At 40.0% G+C, this 22,320-nt stretch overlaps 1 protein-coding gene across 3 annotated transcripts in view; it reads left to right on the top strand.

Moving 5' to 3' along the window:
• ptprua (protein tyrosine phosphatase receptor type Ua) overlaps window positions 1-22,320 on the top strand; it is a 339,059-nt gene that overhangs the window by 179,095 nt on the left and 137,644 nt on the right. For all 3 annotated transcript variants that reach the window (XM_084132054.1, XM_084132053.1, XM_084132052.1), the window contains exon 5: window positions 10,851-10,966. In XM_084132054.1, coding sequence (XP_083988180.1) covers window positions 10,851-10,966 — 116 coding nt within the window. The remainder of the gene's footprint in view (window positions 1-10,850; window positions 10,967-22,320) is intronic.

Here is a 22,320-nt window from a genome sequence, read left to right as displayed (position 1 = left end):
TAAAAAAATAAAATAAAAAAACCTGACCTCAAGCAACAAGCATTTGTCGACTTGAATGACAATGGAGTGAAGAACCTGTCCCAGGGTCAGGGTGAAAGACTGTCACCATGGAGACAGGTTTCACAAAAACACCAGATCACTGTGGTCCTCTGCAGATGGAGCCGCCCAACAGATATCTGTTCACACACACACACACACACACACACACACATTCACACAAGGCTGCGTGGCAGTCTTATACAATATCAGACAGCCCAACCTTAGGCGTTCACACTCTTCACATTTTTGTGTTTGTTTCTGGTTGTTTACTCCACATGTGTTTTCACCAAACGAAATCTGTCAAATCCTTGAATTTTGCTTGACTAAGCCTGGGACACACTAGAAAATGTTCAAATCTTAACCACGCAGAACAAAAGCACGTAACATCCAGTCGGTGAAGCTTGTTCGCTCTCATTAGCTGTATCCCGTCAAAGGCAGCCTGATCAAGAGTCAGGGAGGCTCCAAATCCATCGGGAGCAGTAAAATAAATAATCGTAATGAAACCACACAATTGATGATTTTTTGGGACATAGGGCCTCGTTTACACTGCAGGTCTTGATGCCCAATTCTGATGTGTTGCCTATATCCGTTTTTTTTGACCGTCCGTTTACACGTTCTTTCAACTGTGACCCATATCCGATTCATGTGTTTACACTTGACATATTATCTGAAACGTTGCGCATGCTTAAAGGGGGTTCTTGCACAGATGGACGAACGCGAAATATGCTTGATGCTAGCTTTGCGATATATGCAAGTTCGCCAAACATCACCATGATTTTGAGGCGGAGGAGGACGAAAAGGGCCATCATAGCCTGCCCATGCTTCGGTTATTGTGTGCGAGAGAGATCTCGGACTGGTGGGAACATACAACACGATCTCATGAAAGTGCGTATGTCACGAACCACACACAAAAACAAGGGTAGGATCCAAATTGCAGTATATTTATTACATATTTAGTATGTTTATTTGTTACATCATAATCCAGTCCATGCAGAGGTCAAAATCCAATGAAGCAATCCAACACAAGAACAAAACAAGACACAGACAAGAACCGATCTAAGAAGTGATGTGAAACATACAAGGACTCCGTAACAAACACTAAAACAGACAGGGTATTTATACACAGAACCTAAATGATAATGGGGAACAGCTGAGTGCAATGATGATGGGGAACAGCTGAGTGCAATGATACAGTGATGGGTACAGTGATCTATAGGCTACCACTAATTTTATTTCTCGTTCCATTTATACGCCAAAAATTATTTTTGTGTGTATGATATGCACTGTAAACCCCTTGGGTAGGATTAGGGATGTGGAGTGCGTGCGTATTACACGCCATAAAGTGCATATCATATACACACGAAAACTGCGTATCGTATGCACGTTTTTGGCGTAAATGGCACGAGAAATAAAATGTGTGCTATAGATATGGACTTTCATGAGATCGTGGTGGGCTTTAACGAGGAGCAGTGGGTCCGAAATTTTAGGATGAGCAAGCCAACCTTTGATATGTTGTGTCAACGTGTGTCCACATTCCTCTCCTACGACGACACAACGTTTTGTCGGGCCATTCTGTCCCTTTGCAGATGCGCTTCGGGGGTTGCTCTCGTCATTAAACCGCGGAGACATTGCCTAATGCCTCAGTAAATCCGATCAGTAAGTAAGTAAGTAAGTAAGTAAGTAAGTAAGCTTTATTTCTATGGCACTTTTCACAGACAAAAAGGTCACAAAATTAAAATATACACATAACAGATATACACATAACATACAAATATACACATATACACAAAAACATACAAAACCATATTGCTAATTAAATGCTTGTCTAAAAAGATGTGTCTTAAGGCGTTTTTTAAAAGCTTCCACAGAGTCCAAAGCTCTCAAGGCTAATGGAAGAGAGTTCCAGAGCCTTGGAGCCACCACACAGAAGGCTCGGTCACCTCTTGTTTTAAAACGTGTTCTAGGAACAGTTAAAAGGTCTTGGCCTGAAGACCTCAAAGAGCGACCATAAGTGTATACATGCAGTATATCCTGGATATAAGAGGGAGCTTGATCATGCAAGGCTCTGTAAGTAATGGTTAAAATTTTAAACTGTACTCTAAAACTAATTGGAAGCCAATGTAGAGCCTTAAGTATAGGTGTAATATGTGTTCTCCTGTTGGTCTTATTCAAAAGTCTTGCAGCTGCATTCTGTACCACTTGCAATTTGTCCATGGAGGATTTGTTTAAACAAGTGTACAGTACATTGCAAAAGTCAAGACGAGAAGAAATAAAAGCGTGAATAAGCATCTCCATCTCTTTTTTAGAAACCACAGATCTAATCTTAGCGATGTTCCTGAGATGGAAAAAACAGGAACGAACCAAATCAGCCTGTTTACATGACAGTCGCATTGGCACATATCCGATTTATATCTGATTTATTTCCACATATGAACGAGGCCTGAAACCGATTTCGAATTATCCGAACGCATGCGTTTTTTTCCTGTTTACACTGTCATAGAACACATCCGATCTGTGTCACATATGAGCAAAAAATCGGAATTGGATCACATTTCACTGACAGTGTAAACAAGGCCAAAAAGTCAGGTGCAACAAGCCTCGAATCGCTAACTTTAGAATGGACTAGCTTTTTCTTGTTTTGCATAAGCCTTCTCTTTAATTCTAAATACATTATAAATGTTTTTTGTTTGTTGTTTGAAAAGTAGTAAAGCAGTTTTATTATTAACATTAAAAATACTTTTGCCATCAAATATCAGGAAGCCATTTTGTTTACACGTAAGGACAAAGTAATAAAAAAGAAAAATTGCATAATAGAGAAGACCCCTGTAGACCCCCATGACTTTGTGCAAAGGTCAGTAAGTTTTATGCAAATATAAGAAATTTGCAAGAGTAGTACCGTTTTCAAATGTTATATGGAATACCTACAAGAAACAATATCCATGACTGAAAAATGCATGACATTTGTAAACAATATATTTTGTCTTAAATAAAGATTAAGATATGTAGTCACATATATTCAATTTGTAAAGACAATATTTTATTACTGCATTAAGGCAAGACGCTACAGGCAAATCTTTTTTTTCCTCCCCGTTCAGTTTTTATATTCTGGGCTAACTTGCTTCCAAAACATGTCTTCTTTTAGTTGAAAGAAAACATACATTTTATTTCTATTTATATCTCTAGATTTCAATTACAATATAACTTTAAAGGCCGTTTTTTCAAACTTTGCAGTTTTATCTATATTTTACAGAAGGGTTTGTTCATATAACATTGTGCCTGATGTATATATATATATATATATATATATACATCAGGCACAATGTTATATGAACATATGTAAACATAACGTTTCAGTTCCAAAAAAAAAACAATTGTGTTAATGCACTGTGATTAATCAACTGGGAAAGGATGGTGATATATTTTTCCATTGATAATTTTGGTCCAACAATTTTGTTGAAATTATATAAAACATGTTTTTAAGCATAAGAAACCAACATGAATACACTTCTAAGAATTTGGTGAACAGAAATAAAAAGAGAAGGAATATGGATTATGGGAGGATTCTATTAAGCAGTTTCAGATTCACTGATCAGTGTGGCCAGATTTAGGATGTCAGTGAACTATAGACATTGTGACAAAAAAACAGGCCATTGTGTTTACCCAGAATCCTGTGCTCTTGCCAAAGGCAGCACTGTGAGGTTTTTTGCTCAGATACCACACAGTTCCAGAACTAGAGCAAAATTATGCCGCTGGAATCACAACCAGGCTTGTCTGTCCTACATTTCCCTTGTTTGCTTTACGGATATTTTCTAAATAGGCTAGACAGTGGCTAGTCTGAATGTCTGAACAACTATTCAGCCTCAAATAAAAGTTCAGGTTCATTTCAATAAGACACCAATCGTTTCTCGAAGACCTTTCACAAAGGAGGTGTTCTTTCATTCAAAAACAGAAGTACAGAGGTCAATTGGAATGTAAAGTAATTTGAGATGTTTTAAAAAGTTTTACCTTGATCACGTCAAGAGATGATGGAAACAACAGTAAGATGGTCAACATTGTCATTAAAAAATATGTAGATGAAAACGCTGAATTGATGGCTGTAGTGTCTTTGTTAAAGAGAATGCATTTAGTGCAACTTCTCAGGGAGTGTTTCATGCTAACAGTCCGACAGTTACTTTCTCTACAATTGTCTTCAGAAAAATTATCCATTATGGAAAAGCAAAAATGTATTCTCACAAATATTCTGCGCATCCTGTTCCAGTTTGATTGTCTTTTTTTTATTTTTAAGTTATTTATATTTTTGGCCTTTTTTATACCTTTATAGGATAGTGTAGAGACCAAACAGAGAGGGGAGTGGGATCGATATCGAACTCGGGTCACTGGAGGCGCAGTTGCACTATATGGCTCCGATGAAATTGTCCGAATGTTCCTTAAATTACAGTTTTTGCAATGTTAATTTTTTAAACAAATGAGGTTTCAATTTCAAAATAATGAAATTTAAAATAATTTTAAAAAGTCATTATCTACTAGTTAAATGCATTTCTAAAATCTAAATACTAATTAACTTTTTTTCATTAAGTTTAAATTTAATCAAAGTATTTTTATAATGTTACCAACCGAACAAGCCCATGCAAAAAAAAAAAAAAAGGTTTAACACAACACCATGTGATTACAATAATATGATGTTATTTTCTTCTGTGTTGGACATTTTGAACACATTGTAAGTGTCCTCTCAATTTTTCCAAAATATTATCTACAATAACAAGACACGTGGGGTACATTGTTATGGTTTGCAATATTTTTGTGATTTCAATTCAAATTGGACCATCCAACCTATCTCTATCCGGCACATTGTTTACAGAATGGCTTGTTATATTGGAGCTTGAAGTTCTGTGTCGGCAGTGCGAAAACACTCGCAAGTAGAGGAACAAAGATTTACTCTCCGCTGAAAATTGCTGCCATCTTGTTTGTTTGGCACTAGACTTAATAGTCATTCTTAAAATCAATGTTATTTTACTCTTATATTCAATAACAGGGAATGCATCAGTGCAACCAATAAACTCACACGGTATCACAGCAACAAAAATGGCAGTTAAGCCACCTACATCTTGCTTCAAATTATAAGTTACCTATTAAACAGACAGTAAAACACCACAGCTCTGGCCAAGCAGCTCGCTCAGGCAGAACAAACTGAGATTTCATTGTATCCATTCACATCTGGCTTTTTTAAGTCGTTGCCCTAAGAAAGCCATCATTAAACTGCATGAACTTCAGATATTAGTGGCATGTTAGTAGACTGATGCAATTATAGATGAGCTGGAAGGCCACTGAAAAGACACATTGTGTGAATGCTTGGAGACTTTTCATTATTATACTCTGAAAAATATAAGGCTTATAGGAATTGAACGTCTACCTCCTGTCTGGCCGTCTCTTTTGTTTTGCATTGGTCGCGTTGCATTCGCTCAGATTCACTCTGATGGAAAATTAAGCTGGCAGCGCTTGTATTTTCAGCAAAGTGTCTGGAATAGGTGAAGTGCAGTCATGTTATGGCACCGGTGCTCTTGATAACATAGCGAGTAATGATTTGATGCTGAGCTGACAAGCACAGGCAGATAAGAACAAATGAGGCATTCCGTGGGCATGAAGACAAAACATGACGCTTAGAGATAAGTGATATGAATGGACTGTATAACAACTGGGGAAACGGTATAAATCATTTTTATTTTGCACCTTACTGAAAGATTGTGAGGGCCAAAAAGATTTAAGTAACAAATACTATACAGGGAACATGCACTGTTGGTTAAGATCAGAATATTGAAATATACACACACACAAAAAGATCATTAAATTATTATGTACAGAAATATATATATATATTTTTTAGTATTTAGTATAATGTTATTAACATAGTAATAATTTATGCACTGCCTGTTATTCCCATAAATAAGTACCACAGTAATACATTGATGATAGTACTTGTGTAATGCTGAGGCTGAGGCGGTTGGATCCATTTGCAGAATTTATTGGCACATGCAATGAAACACAGGTAAGCAGACAGATAATTTGACAGGCAAGAATCAAAGGGAATATCCAGTACTCGTAGTGAAACATAGGCTGAAGTCGGGGCAGGCAGAAAAGGATCACAGAGTCCAAAGTCCAGGCAGAGATCAAAGGTCCAGAGAAACACAGAGAATGATACAGGGAAAACGCTTGGTAATGTCCGCAATGCAAGACAAGACTTTGCAAGGGAACAATGGAAGAGACAGTTCAGATAAAGGGGAGATGATGGAGAACAGGTGGCGGTGATGAGGATAATCAAGGAAACCAGGCAGGGCTGGTGAGTGATAATGGCAAGAGGGAGTGATGGGAAGTGCAGTTCTAATATTCCGGAGAGAGGGAGCGGATGAGACCAGAGGGGGGCGTAGCTGAGCGCTCCGTGACAGAGCCCCCCCCCTGCGAGCGGTTCCGGAAGCGAGGGCCTGGCCGACGGGTCTTGGTGCGGGTCGATCTGGGTGGTCACGATGGAACGTAGAGAGCAATGAGGGATCTAAGATATCCTGAGATCTGACCCAGGAACGTTCCTCAGGGCCATATCCTTCCCAGTCAATGAGATACTGTAATACCCCGCCGTGGCGTCTGGAATCCAGGACCCCTCGTACCCGGTACGCCTCTGCGCCGCCAACCTCAATGGGGGGAGCCTGCGCGGGAGCGATCTCCTCCTGGTCCACCTCTCTCCTGGGAGCCGTAGCGGGTCTGAAAAGAGACACATGAAAAGTAGGTGAGATACGGTAATGGGCTGGAAGTGCCAAACGTAAAGAGACTGGGGTGATTTGACGGAGAATCTTGAATGGACCGATGAAACGAGGGGAGGGTTTTTTGCTAGGGAGCCTAAGACGGAAGTCCCGGGTGGAGAGCCACACCCACTGGCCAGGTCTGTATTGAGGTCCACCGCGCATTCTCCGATCTGCATGCCGCTGAAAGTGATGGATGGCACGCTGTAAGTGGACGTGGGCAGAGTCCCAGGTAGCCTCACTGCGCCGTAACCACGTGTCCACAGCAGGGAGATCGGTGGGTTCTCCAGCCCACGGGAAAAGGGGAGGTTGGAATCCTAAAACACATTGAAACGGTGTTAGACCAGTGGCTGGTTTTAACAGTGAATTCTGAGCGTACTCTGCCCAGACCAGGAAGCGGCTCCAGTCGTGTTGGTTCTGGTGACAGTAAGTGCGTAGAAAACGGATGAGGTCCTGATTGAGGCGTTCTACCTGACCGTTGGCCTGGGGATGATAACCTGAGGTGAGGCTCACATTGATATGTAACTTAGAGCAAAGTTCCCTCCAGACTCGAGAGGTGAACTGAGGTCCACGGTCAGTAACAATGTCCTTGGGAAGTCCGAAAAGGCGGAACACGTGGTTCAAGAGAGCTTCAGCAGTTTGCACAGCTGTGGGCAACCCAGCCAGAGGGATGAAACGGCAGGACTTAGAGAACCGGTCGACTACTGAGAGAATGGTGGTGAAACCCTGGGACAGTGGCAGATCAGTGACGAAATCCACTGCGATATGGGACCAGGGACGCTGAGGAACGGGCAGAGGTTGTAGTAGACCGGCAGATTTCAGGTGAGATGACTTGACAGTGTTGCAGATGACACATTGGTGGATGAAAGTGATGATGTCAGATTTCAGAGACGGCCACCAGAAGCGGTTGGAGACTAGTTGGTAGGTAGCAGAGATACCAGGATGTCCAGCGCTGGGAGTGCAGTGAACCCATTGAAGAACACGGTTACGGAGTTCGAGAGGGACAAAGAGGCGGTCCACAGGGCATTCAGGTGGAGCAGGGTGTTCTTGGTGTGAAGCAGTGACCTCAGTGATTATATCCCACTGAACGGGTGCTACAATAATCGTATGGGGAAGAATGGACTCTGGCTTGGAGGGCTCATTAGGACTATCAAACTGACGGGACAGAGCATCAGCCTTCCCGTTCTTAGATCCCGGTCTGTAAGTGATCTTGAAGTTAAATCTGGAGAAAAATAGAGACCAGAGCGTTCAAACGCTTGGCAGATCTGATGTACTCCAGATTTTTATGATCTGTGAGGACAGTGAAGGGCTGACGCGCGCCCTCCAACCAGTGTCTCCACTCTTCAAAGGCTGCCTTCATGGCCAGGAGCTCACGGTCGCCCACATCATAATTACGTTCAGCCGAATTGAGTTTACAGGAATGGAACGCACAGGGGAACATCTTTGCCGGACTGCCGTGGCGTTGAGAGAGAATCGCACCCACTCCTGTGCTTGAAGCATCCACCTCAACGATAAACTCCCTCTCAGGATCGGGGTGATGAAGGATGGGCGCAGTGGTAAACCGCTCCTTCAACCGTTCAAAAGCCGAGGTGCACTCAGGAGACCATCTAAATCCTCCTCTCAGACCAGGAAATTTGTGGGTTGTGACTCTCCAACCAAGGAAATCCTAATGTCACTGGATGAAGAGGCGAGTTGATCGTGAGAAATTGTATAATCTCTGTGTGCTGTGCTCCAATGTTGAGAGTAAGAGGTTGTGTGATGTACTGTACTTCTCCCGTCCCCAGGGGGCGCCCATCTAACGCAGCGACTGCCACATGAGACTCACAAGAGACAAGAGACAAACCATGAGTTTTGGCAAACGTAAAATCCATTAAATTCCCAGCAGCTCCTGAGTCAATTAATGCTTGTGTTTCAACAATCTCCCCATTAAAATGTAAAGAAATCTTCAAAATGAAAGACTTAGAAGGAACATTAGGACTCACCGCAATGGAATCAGTAGATGTGAATCTCGCCGGGGGTCTCACAGGACAGGAAGCTCTCACGTGACCAGGTTGAGCGCAATACATGCATAGATTATTCCGTCTTCTCTCACGCTCGGCCACAGTGATGTGGGTAACGCTGATCTGCATTGGCTCTGGTTCTGTGCTGACAGAGGGATTAACAAAGAAGTTAGTCTTGTATGAGATGGTCGAGACGAATGGCGAGATCCATGATCTGATTTAAAGTCTTTCCATCATCGCGGCAAGCTAGCTCTCCTTGAAGATCCGAGATGAGACCCTTTCGGTATAAGAGCTTGAGAGGTTCCTCTGCCCAACCAGTCTGTGCAGCGAGCATCCGAAAAGTGAGAGTGTAATCCGCCGCTGTGGAGTTTCCCTGGCGTAATGAAAGAAGAAGTTCCCCAGGATCCTTTCCATCCCCAGGGTGTTCGAACACCTCTCTGAAGTGAGTAACAAACCTATCATAAGTGAAAGTAGAAAGCCAACCTCCTGACCACATCGCCGTTGCCCACTCCAACGCTTTTCCAGTGAGAAGCGAGCACACAAAGGAGATGCGGCTATCGTCGGTGGTGTGCTCCCGGGACTGGTTAAAATAAATCTCACACTGCATCAGAAAACCTTTACAAGTGATGGGTGATCCATTGAATTTTTCGGGGAGTGACATTTTGGGATTGCTGGAAGAGGTACTCACAACAGGCTGTAGAGGAGCAGGTGCAGCGAGTGCTTGAGCCTGATCAGCAGCCGCGATCGGCGGGGTGAGTGCCTGCACAGATCTCACCAGTTCCTCAGTGAGATTAGTCAGTTTAACCAGCTGCTCACGATGTGTGATCAACTCCGATGCTTGCGAAGAAACCTTGTTGGCTAGGCGGAGAAAATCTGCTGGATCCTGAGACGGCGAATCTTCTGTAATGCTGAGGCTGAGGCGGTTGGATCCATTTGCAGAATTGATTGGCACATGCAATGAAACACAGGTAAGCAGACAGATAATGTGACAGGCAAGAATCAAAGGGAATATCCAGTACTCATAGTGAAACACAGGCTGAAGTCGGGGCAGGCAGAAAAGGATCACAGAGTCCAAAGTCCAGGCAGAGATCAAAGGTCCAGAGAAACACAGAGAATGATACAGAGAAAACGCTTGGTAATGTCCGCAATGCAAGACAAGACTTCGCAAGGGAACAATGGAAGAGACAGTCCAGATAAAGGGGAGATGATGGAGAACAGGTGGCGGTGATGAGGATAATCAGGGAAACCAGGCAGGGCTGGAGAGTGATAATGGCAAATGGGAGTGATGGGAAGTGCAGTTCTGATATTCCGGAGAGAGGGAGTGGATGAGACCAGAGGGGGGCGTAGCTGAGCGCTCCGTGACAACTTGTCTCTACACCAAATTGAACAAAACCTCAGGTTTCATAATTCTAAACACATAATGAACTAAAAACTAAAAATGAATGAATGAATGATTGAAAATAAATTATACAACTACTACTATAAGTATATCCAAACTTATATCCAGTGGAACGAGAATGATAAAGGACACAAGAGCAGTTTGTTAACAATCTTGAAGATCTCAAAACATAAACATAAACTTCATTCAAGACATTAAACAAAACAACGGCACACTCTTTTAAGCACATTTATTACCAATGTTTCGGCACAACAAGTAGCCTTTGTCAAGGTATGAGGGTACTTGTTGTGCCGGAATGTTTTGAAATAAATGTGCTTAAAGGAATAGTTCACTTAAAAATGAAAATCCTGTCATCATTTACTCACCCTCAAGTTGTTTAAAACCTGTATGAATTTCTTTCTTCTACAGGATTTTCATTTTTAAGTGAACTATTCCTTTAATAGAGTGTGCAGTTTTATATTATATTATATTATATTATATTATATTATATTATATTATATTATATTATATTATATTATATTATATTATTAATTTGCACCTCATAAAGTGTGTGTTTGCTTTGCTGTTCTTTTTGAGTTTTAATTGGATAATATAGTAATAATTGTTACTTCTCTTTTTCCACAGATAAAGTGCCTCATTTCTCCAGACTTGGGGATGTGGAGGTGAACGCGGGGCAGAACGCCACATTTCAGTGTGTGGCAACCGGACGATCTGCTAAGACTGATCCCTTCCTGATGGAGGTTAGTGTGTATGAGGGAATTAGAATTTTCAGTCCAATATGACTTTTGCCTCAATAAACTCCTAATAATTGCTTATTAGTTAGTAAGTTAGTTGTTAATTTTAGGGTAGGAACTGGGTAGGATTAAGAGATGTAGAATATGTTCATGCAGAATAAGCCATTTGTGCTTTATAAGTACTAATAAACAACCAATATCCTATCCTAGTAATATGCATGCTAATAAGCAACTAGTTAAAAGTGAGAATTGGACTTTAAACTAAAGTGTGACCAAATTGTCATAAGCTGCTATTGCTTAATGAAGCAGCAAGCTTAGACAAACTATATTTAGGACTTTAAACTGCTGGAAGTCGGAAACATGTGACCTTCAAAAAAAAAAAAAAAAAAAAAAAACTAATTAAAATTCAGTGCACTTCCTTTTTAATTAAGCAGCGGCAATTGCACTTCCCGGCCCTATTTAATGTGTAGAGGATAGTTGGACTTATTTTATTATTAAATGTCATTTATCTCTACATTATGCGCAGTGTTACAAAAATATACACAAGTCAAACTTGAATAACAGTGAGTCAAGTAAAATATTTTTTGTTTTTGTAGAATATCTAAACATCTTTAAAACAAGATAAGTATTCTTGGGAAGAAAATTGCATAAGCTACTACACTTTTCTGTTTGTGATAAGATTATAATTTTCACCAATATAACTGTATTATAAACACAAATGTCTAGGGAAATGTATCAGGGGAGAAATATACATTTTCCTTTCAAAATGTAATGGAACATATGGAAGCATGGAATAAAACAAATTTAAAAGATAATTGCTACTATTTATCTTGCAATTCTGACTTTTTTCTCACAATTGCAAGATATAAACTTGCAATAGCGAGTTATGTCAGAATTGCAGGGTATAAACTCACAATTGCAAGAAAAAGTCATAATTGTGAGATATAAACTCACAATTCTGACTTTTTTTTCTACGAATTGAGTCTATATCTCGCAATTCTGAAAAAAAATCAGAATTGTGAGGTAAGTCACAATTACCTTTATTTTTTTATTCAGTGGCAGAAACAGGCTTCCATAGGAGCATTTATAAACAAAATGCATTGTACTTAACGTGTTATGTATATCTCTACTTTGTAACTGTACCTTTTATAATGCATCACTGAAAACAGAATTCACTTACAGTACAGCTAACCATACATAATCTTCTTGAGGAATTATATTTAGTATTCCCTTTTCACATCCAGTTTATGATTTATGGTGAAACTAATAGGTCAATAATACTTGGAGATACCCATTAACATTCTCATTAATCTCAATGGCAGCTGCTTGTCTGGTGCAGGGCCCCCCAGAAGCAATTTGAAATCTTCCATATTTGCTCACGGACCACAGAATGTTTTCAGGCAATAACCTGAGTCACACATACCATATAATCACTTTACAACAGGAAAATTACTTCATGACTGTAATGAGTCCACTGCAGTCAAGTTGATAGAACCCAAGTGCAGCTTTATTTCCCAAACATGATCAAACATAAAACAAATAAAGACTTGGGTTGAGAAACATAGACTTACCAAACAGTGGTTACATGAGGCCTATTTATACACAAAGACTAATGAGTAACAAGAAACACCTGAGCATGATCAAGACAATTAACCAATGACAAAACAGAACTGACAAACACATGACCTGAAACAACCAATCAGATCATGACACATTCACAAGGGGAGCACATGGCAGGATAACACGAGGAGCAAGAAAAGCACGTCAAACAGGGAGCATGAGACGTAACTGAGGCAAAATTACAAAATATAAGACATGAAAACAAATCAAAAGCCAAACCAATGTGACAATGACTGTGATTTTTTTGGCTGGTGGCACCACAAAAGTTGCACAGTCCAAAACCACTAGCAAGTAAAATAAGTTTTGACTTCAAAGGCAAAGAATATGTATTTCACATGTTTCAAAAGCCACCATGCTAACCAGCCAAATCTTGAGCCTTATAAGTGTGGCACCTCTTAAAGCAATATTTTTAAATTGTTGACCCACACATGCGCTCAATATTATATTTGGTCAGTGTATATTGTGTATTTACTCATGACTCACCTCATTGTTGTCTCTCACACAATGTGCAGCATTTATGATAGGGTGTCAAGTTAGAAAAAGTAAGTATTAAAACTGCTTCCTTAAACTATATGATTGTGTTCCATTGTGATGTGCTCCATCTAGCTGTTTTGAATCCTGTTAGAACGCCTCCTATCCGGCCGATATGTCCTCTCCTTCAGTTTTTATGTTTGGTATTAGAGCAGAGGTATCGCCCTTGGCCATGTTGATTCTTGTTTTACAACAGTTTCACTCTCTCATTCATGTTGTTGAGAGGTTCAGTATATTCCATTACACTGGAAAGGTCACACAAGTTTGAACTTGGTTGTGTTAAATCAGTCCAATATTAAAGGAAGCTACAGCAAATTGAAAATCCACTCTGGAAATTCTGCCCATGTTCAGAAGCAGTGCATGACACTAGTTGTTTGGTACAAGGTACCAAAGGTACACAGGTACACAGAGTGTTAAAGGTACACAGAGTAATTTTTCAATTTCTTTCCTAAGTTTTACACCTACAGCAGTTCTTTGTTAGCCTGGGTTTTCCCATGCTGCCTTGCGCGCAGCGCGATTTTATTCACACTGCTAGGCAGCCTGGATTCCATGGACCAGATTTTCGCCTCAGCGAGGGGACCAATCACAGAATGGGGAGGGAGCAGCAAGACGATGACGACGTCTATGCGACACACCAAAGCAGTTTGTTTATATATATGGATCCAACATGGCAGCAGTGTCCATATATACCTTCTACCCTCATGTTTGTCTTGCACAAACGGCAATTTTCGCTGAACGCCATCGTGTACACATAAATCTCTGACCCATCGTCGTCTTCCTCGTCAAATTTCTGTCGCTCTACATACGTCATCTGGTATAATTGAAACGACTGGCTATGAGCTACGTACAGGCGCATTTGATAGACATTCGTAGCGCCCAATAAACGGCTCTGGGCATTCGTAAACCACGCCTCAAATACGAGAAAATGAACATGTGGTTCCCAGACCACGTCTCAATGAGACGAGGTCTGACGTTAGCCAGGCTAGTTCTTTGTAGTTGTATGAATAAACAATATAAATAGCCCTTTCTATGAATAAAGAAATAGTGATTCAAGTCCCATATTCTTTTGAGTGAGAACTACTAGATATGCTAGATAAATCATTATCTAACATAAAATTAACATAGCATGAAAATTAGGTCATTTTAAGCACATTAATTGTCTGCATTGCCCCTAACCACACACACACACACACACACATACACACTCAAACATAATGATTTTGGTTATGGCTTTATCCAGCAAATAAAATCATGCAACATTATCACAACAGTTGAAATCTGTTCAATTGCTAAACATCTATTTTAATTAATTACATATTTGCTCTGCTAGCATGATTTCTATAGAAAAAAAAGCAAATGTCCTTGATTCATTATATATCATTTGATGTGTTCAAACGATTAATACATTTATTCAGCTATTATATGATAATCAAATAAATACTGTTTGGTATGAGATGTTCCAGAAGCCAAATACCTTATTCGTTTAGGCATGGATAATGGCTTCAAAATGAATACAAAAATTCTAACAAATTATATAGGTAAAATATTGTGCAGACACTTCTTGCGTTTGCTGGATAACATGTGAGCCAAGAGATAGCATGATATTATAGCTAAATAAACCTCTAAAATCAGTAAACTTTAATGAGTGTGTGAAGTGAATGAGCACAATATGAATGAAATGAGCACAGTAATTGCAAATCGCATTGCCATTTCTCTGCATGTCTCTCAGAAATCAGAGCCTGTCTGGAGTAATATAAATTTAAATTACTCATTTTCTACTATTTGATATGTCTATTTAAATGTTTTAAACCTTGTACAATATGATACACGGATGAGTGTAAACTCTATAAAATGAGCACAAATCAAAAAATGTTGCTGTCTCTGCACGTCACTCAGAGATCAGAGCTAGACAAGAGTAATATCAACTAACATACTGAATTATGCAAATGTTCTACTACTTGACATGTCTATCTAAATATTTTAAATGTTGTTGTTATGATACTTCATATTTTTCTCTGACTCACTCTCTCCCAGAGCAGGCAAGCGTTTTCTGTTTTTGATCATTTGTTCAGATTTGCATTTACATGCATGGTTAAAGTTGTTTTAGTGATTTTTAACCACTTCCACATTCTCTAATCAGCTATTTTATATAGAATCCTTGGATGATTGGTTGTGGATGATTGGTTGCGCACAAAATTCCTCTGTAAAAGGAAAATAATAATTATAAGTAATTATAATTATAATTATAAATCAAGATTTATTGTTTAACATTTTGAATTATTGTTTAAGGTTTATATATTTAACGAAAATGTTTAATTATATATCTTTAAAAAAGCTGGAATGTGTTTTCTGTTGAGTATCATATTTGATACATTAGGCTTTAATGGCTCATGATAAAGTGAGAATTTGGAGCTCATTGCTCGATGAGGAAAAATTTTATTCAGAGGCACAAATTTGCAGTTTGGTGCAATTGTTGATATTGCTATGGTCGAAAGGTAAGATCAAATTCTGATTTTAATGTTGATCTTTACAACAGTATAGCAGACTGCTCTGCTCTGTAGTTTTTATTGTGTGGGCAAAAGTGATGGATATGGATAATCAATATGTCAAGTAAACCTAAGTAAGTGTTCATTTTGAAATATTACTAACAATGTAAGTTATTATTATGTATATATTTCACAGCAAAAGACATGTATCACAACCTAAATATATTTTACAATTATACTAAAAGCCATTTTACTTGCTAACAACTATGAACTATCAATCAGACAACATAGCACATGAGTTTTGATTATGTTGATAATTTCAAGTATCAACTTTTAAGTCCCAAATCTAGTCCGATGCTACTTCCACATTTACATTCATATTTGACTGGACAAAAGATGCAGTGACACATTTTCCAGAAGAGAAAGACAATCTGCTTAAAGTTGGATTTCTTACATATAGATCTCAAAGTGTCACACATGTTTTGTCTTTGTTATAACTATAACATTTGAATGACACGTGGCAAATACAAGAAAAGCTCCTTAAAGAATTATCAGCCATTTGATTTACAATGCGTCTAACCTAAAACATTCACCCCTTGTTTTAATGGCAGTTTTTTCTTTACTGAAACGCTACAAACTTTACTACATTTTCTTTTTCCCAGCATATAATCTCTCTCTCCAGGCAGTCGAAGTGGACTTGAACTAACACAGAGTTCTTGCTCCATCATTGACTGGATCCTCTCTTCATATAGTTCTCAGAGCTTATCTGAAACACTTTCTGGGTGACTGAAGTTGCTGTGGGCCCTTTTACATTTTGAGATTTTAGCACCGGATGTGAGTCCCCAGGCTTTAGTTAGGAGGACTTTTCTTTTTTCAATTCCTTTTTCCCCACCATTTCTTTTCAATGCACTGGTTGTTTTGTATGCAAATCCAATTGGAAAACCTCTTTCAAGACAGAGGCCAACACTAGCTCTGTTCCTTGTGAGCTGAACCTAGTGAACATCTTTGCCACTGCATATTCTCTCTACATCGCCAGCTTCTAAGGCCGCATAATCATCATGGTATATCATCAAGTATTGCTTAAAATATAAGCACATTTTAATCAACACATCTCTTGACTCTGTCTGCCATGTTGAATTGTTTATTCACTCAATATAAGATTTACTTATCCAAAAAGGCATGCTAGAATTTGGCCAAAACTGTTTAATTTGACCTAACCTTTGTATCGAGAGTTCACTTTTTATGATGTAAAATAAAGTCTTGTGAAAAATCTCTTTCTAACACACAAGGCGGCACATGTAATAACACATAATAATGTGAACATTTTAATTTTCTCACTTTAATTGTGCCTCTACTTTTGCAAAAATTGTGATTAGCACCTTTACACATTTACGCATATAAACACACACACATATCCCATCAGACTCACACTCCTCCCAGTTCCCAGCCTTTAATTAATGTAGTTAATGTCTTCTTCAAATCTTCACCACAGGCAAAACACTTCACACTGATATTTCCTTATATCAGTTATCGCTAACAACCCGCATATGCATTTAAATGATACCTAATAAGGCTGTTACAGTTTTGCATAAAAACATTCAACTTGCACTTATACTGCATTTATTGCAAGTGTGCCTGTATAAAAAATTACTTTACTAACTAAAATGTTGAACTTATTTACTTACTCGCCCTTACATTGTTCCTTACACATATTACTTTCTTCTGTTCATACTGGACACACACATCAAGAAATTCTAAAGAAATGTACAACTCTTGTTTTCTACAGAAAGACAGTTCATAATGTCAATGACTGTCAAGCTCTATAAAAAGATTTAGTGCCAGGTTTGACATGACAGATGCATGTGTCGTAACCAAACGCAACACCATTTTGAAAATATGTAAATGAGAATGGGATACAGAAAGCTACCATGGAGCGGAAGATTATCTGTGAATAACCAAATAAATCAAGTTATTTGTGAATCTGTCTTTAGTGGTTGGGATAATTGTTTTACCTGGTCGATAACTCAGAGTGATATGGCAAATATCAGCAGTGCGGAGTATGCATGTTTCAAGGCGATCAGTGACATCATCACTTTGCAGTAGAATATCTATATCAGTAAAAATGGTTCCATGCAATATAATTAAATCTAGTGTATGATTAAAATGATGAGTGGGTCTGGTGAGGTTTTGCTTGATCCCAAAAGAGTTTAGTATACCTGTAAATGCAACTCCTATCGCATCATCTATAGCCTACTGTAGGTGAATGTTAAAATGGTGAGAGAAAATCGGACTCTTTTAGAAAGTCAACATAAGGCCCTGGAAGTCTATACACGGTAGCCAGAGCAAGAGAAACAAGGGTTCCCTTTCGCAAGGGAACTCCCGCTGCGTCATACTCAACACTTTGGGGAATTCCTTCGGCATGATGCGTCTGAAGTCTGTAGTGGAACTACTCCAATCTTGATTGGTGCTGTGTCTTTCGTCACTCGTGACGTTGCATGTGACGGTGATCCGGAAGCTATAAAAGGACACCGACACATAGCCGCGTCAGCTTTCTGTCTTCAGCAAGTGTTCTGTGTGACTGTATTGTCTTATTTGGTGTTATCTGTCTATCTCAATATATTTGGCGAATATAGAGAAACGACTCAGGCGGTGTGCGTCCCCTTGCCCACGCTATTTGAGTGAGGATGACACGCACTCATTCTGTGTTGTTTGTCTGGGAGTGGAGCATGCACGGGCAGTGCTCGATGGCGCTGTCTGTGCAAACTGTTTTCAATTACCTATGAAAAAGCTCCGCTCCCATTTGAGCCTGTTCGATCAATTAGATCAGGCTCGCGTTCCCAATGCATCAGGTCCCGCGTCTGTCGAGGCAGCGCGCCGCTTGTATGCATGGGATTCGCACGTGGGGCTGGCATATAATACTGAGACAGTTGCGACCCTTTCTCAGTGTTTATTAACCAGCTCCACTGGTCTCGCGCACGGTTCGGAAGCCCGCGCTGCTGCTTCTTCTGACCGTGTTAAAGACCCGGCGTTTGATTTATCTGGCTCCGAGGAGTTAGATATTATCAACACCGAATCACGTGGATATGGGGATTCGCCACCCCATATTCCCGTTATTGAGGAGTTGCTGGAGGTTGTAACCAGGGCAGTGGCTAAATTAAATGTTGAATGGCCATTTAATAAGCAGGAAGCGACTAAGAAAAATAAAATGGATGAGCGCTTCCTGCAGACCCAATCACAATCTTCATGTCAGAGCCTTCCCTTTTTCACTGATCTGCATACTGAGGTATCGAGATCGTGGAAAAATCCATGTTCATCTCAATTATTTTCCCCCCATGTATATATTTACTCATCCATTAGGGAATCTAATGAGAATGGTTATGAGGTGATGCCTCGGGTTGAGGAATATTTTGCAAAATATTTTCTCCCCGACATTGCGTCACCCCTGATAGCTCAGACACTTCCCTCCAAATCTCGTACATCGAATTTGTTAGGGAAAGCATATATGGCGGTGGGTTGAGCCGGTGCATGCCTACACACGATGGGGTTATTACAGGCATACCAGGCTGACCTCCTTAAAGAGGTGGATGATAACTGGGAGGTCTCACTCGACGGTATTACTGAATAAGTGGCTGACTTATCTCTCTGTATTATTAAAGAGACGGCCCGTGCCGTTCTATGGCAGCACTAGTCGTCTCAGAGAGACATTTATGGCTAAATCGCTTGGGGATCGGGGAGAAGGACAGGGCCTTCCTTCTCGATGCCCCCCTTTCGCCTTCTGGCCTCTTTGGCGACGCGGCAAGAACCGTTGTCGAGATGCTTCAGGAGGCAGAGCGACAATCGGCTATCCCCAGTTATCAGTCCAGGTCTCATGGGGTTGCTGCCAGGAGGCAGCCTCATGGGACAGCCGCCAGCTCCTCATATTTTGAGAAGGTTGCCTCTCGTGCCCCCCCGTATAAGTCTTGGGGCCAGAGGAAACATTCTCGCACGAAGCCCTCCATACTGAAGACAGGTCTGAGGACTGTCTCTCGGGTTAAGATGGCTTCGACTAAGAGGTCTTGTCGGTCTTGTCGTAACACGCGGACCCTTATGGGCGTTCCCCCAGGAGAGCGAGTACAAGAGTCTCGCCCCCTTATGCAGCCCTTAGGAAATCGATGTCTGCTTCCCGCCGCCGATGGCGCCTTGGGACACATCAGGCCTTGTTTTGTGGCACTGTCTATTATCCTTCAGGCCTTTCATCCTCCACCGCATGTGTCGACTGATCAAGCTAAACTACACTTGTTATGCCCGGTCCGGGCTCTTAAGGCCTACATGTATGTACATAGGACCTCGGGCTGGAAGAAGTCGGACCAGCTGTTTGTGTGTTTTTGGTTATCCAAGAAGGGCTCCCCGGTCTCCAAACAGACTATTAGCAAGTGGATAGTAGAGGCTATTTCTTCAGCTTATGAGGTGCGCAATCTGCCTTCACCTCTCCTGACAAAAGCCCACTCAACTAGAGGAGTGGCATCCTCTAGAGCCTAGCAGGGGTTTCTCTTCAAGAGGTCTGTGATGCCGCTGGCTGGGCCTCCCCACACACCTTTATAAAACATTACAGTCTGGATCTGCCCTCTACACCAGGTTCACAAGTACTCATGTCTTGAGTGTGCCAGATTGCTTCACACCAGGGCGGGGTCTCTCAGTATGGCGGCGTGGGTATTCGTTCCCCAAAGTGTCGAGTATCGACGCAGCGGGAGTTCCCTTGCGAAAGGGAACGTCTCGGGTTACTATTGTAACCCTCGTTCCCTGAGTAGGGAACAAGACGCTGCGTCCCTCGGCCACATTTTTCGCGCTCCTGAGAACGACTTGCTTCGACCCTTCAAAAGCTGACGCGGCTGTGTTGGTGTCCTTTTATAGCTTCCGGGTCACCGTCACATGCAACGTCACGAGTGACGAAAGACACAGCACCAATCAAGATTGGAATAGTTCCACTACAGACTTCAGACGCATCATGCCGAAGGCATTCCCCAAAGTGTCAAGTATTGACGCAACGTCTCGTTCCCTACTCGGGGAACGAGGGTTACAATAGTAACCAGAGACAATTTTTTTTTTCTTATATCTGAAAGTGTAACATGGCCTCCAGCTCTAACTCCTGTTCTCACCTGCACTCAAAGGTAGACACACATCCATTACACCATTAGAACAGATTTTCTGAGTGAGAAGAGTATAAACAAGAGCAGCCTTTACCACGCTAGTGATGCTAATGGGCTAAAGTAGCAGATGTTCGGGGAATCGGATACAACTAGCGATGTCAAAGCATTCTGTTTGTTTTTGATATACTATTAGGGATATGTTCACCCGATGTAGAAAGAGAAAATGATAGGTTATAAAACTGATTTTAAGAAGAAATCAGAGGATTAAGAATCAACTTGACGGAACTCCAAATCAAACCACGTGGCAGCAACAAACAGGAAGTGACAGCCCATCTTTCCTGTTTAGTAATTTAACCTGGGGTTTCTTGTCATGTGGTGGCAGTTCAGATGCTTTAATTGCATCTTCTGTTTTGATTCTGTTTTGGCTTTGAGCAAATCCTCATTGGACTGAGATTATCTCTTGGCTATGTTCGCACTTCAGTTTACAAACACTGTCTGTCTGTGTACATCAGTTCACTTGTAGAATCTCTGCCGTCATGTTCTTTCTTAAGCAGAGGGGAATAGGTCAAAACATGTGCTGATATTAGAAAGTTTGGCTCCCCAGTTTAATTGATGTGTTTTATTTATTCCGGTGCTTTTCAGCAATTCAGGAAAGATTAAGGTTGTTGAAAGTGCACTTTCAGGCAACAAAATGTTGTGTTGTTAGATGTCCTAAACTATGTGAGGTTAAGGGAAAGTTCTCCCAAAAATGTAAATCCTGCAATCATTTACTCACCCTCATGTTGTTCCAACCGTAACTTTCTTTCTTCTTTGAAAAAAAAAAGGAGATATTTTGCAGTGTTCCCAATGGTATTTGCATTATAATTAAAGCAGATGGTGACCACAGGCTGCCTTGCTCCAAACAAGAAGAAAAAACACCATAAATATATTTTAAAAGTAGTCTATGTGACTTATTCACAATATTCCTAGTCTTCCAAGCTAGTGTTGTTCTTGTTAACTCAAACTAAATCTATTAAAAATAATTTTCTTTATTGATATAATGCTGAAATAAAACATAAATATTCAAGGAAAAAACTTAAAATTAGTACACTTAAATTAGAAATGTTGCCTTGACACCTAACTGAAATAAAATAAGTTGAAGTTAAAGTACTAAAATTATTAAACTAAAACTGAAATAAAAACAAAATAGAAACACACACACACACACACAAAAAAAACCTTTTACTAACACTTAATATAAATTAAAACTGAAAGTATAAAATTAAAGCTAATTCAAAACATTAATACATAATAGTATATCAATATTTCTAAAATAACTTCAAAGCCATCAAAAAGTAGATAAGCTTTGTGCTTTTTCAAGAAGTTTCACATAAAATACATTTTTTTTTTTTTTTTTTAAGTTGTAAATAAAACATGGAGTACATTTTACAAGAAATACTATATCCGTCTTTCTACCTCAAAATGTAACATTTAATTCAATGTGTTATTTTCTGTTTCTTTGTAATTATTTTTTACATTTACTAGTAATTTCTGAATGGAAATTGTTCCAAAGGAAATCAAAATGGAGCTAAATGATGCCAGAATGTAGGGTGAACTA

Source organism: Abramis brama, assembly GCF_963993115.1.
Source record: "Abramis brama genome assembly, chromosome: 12".
NCBI lineage: Eukaryota > Metazoa > Chordata > Actinopteri > Cypriniformes > Leuciscidae > Abramis > Abramis brama.
This window is presented reverse-complemented; position numbering and strand designations above follow the sequence as displayed.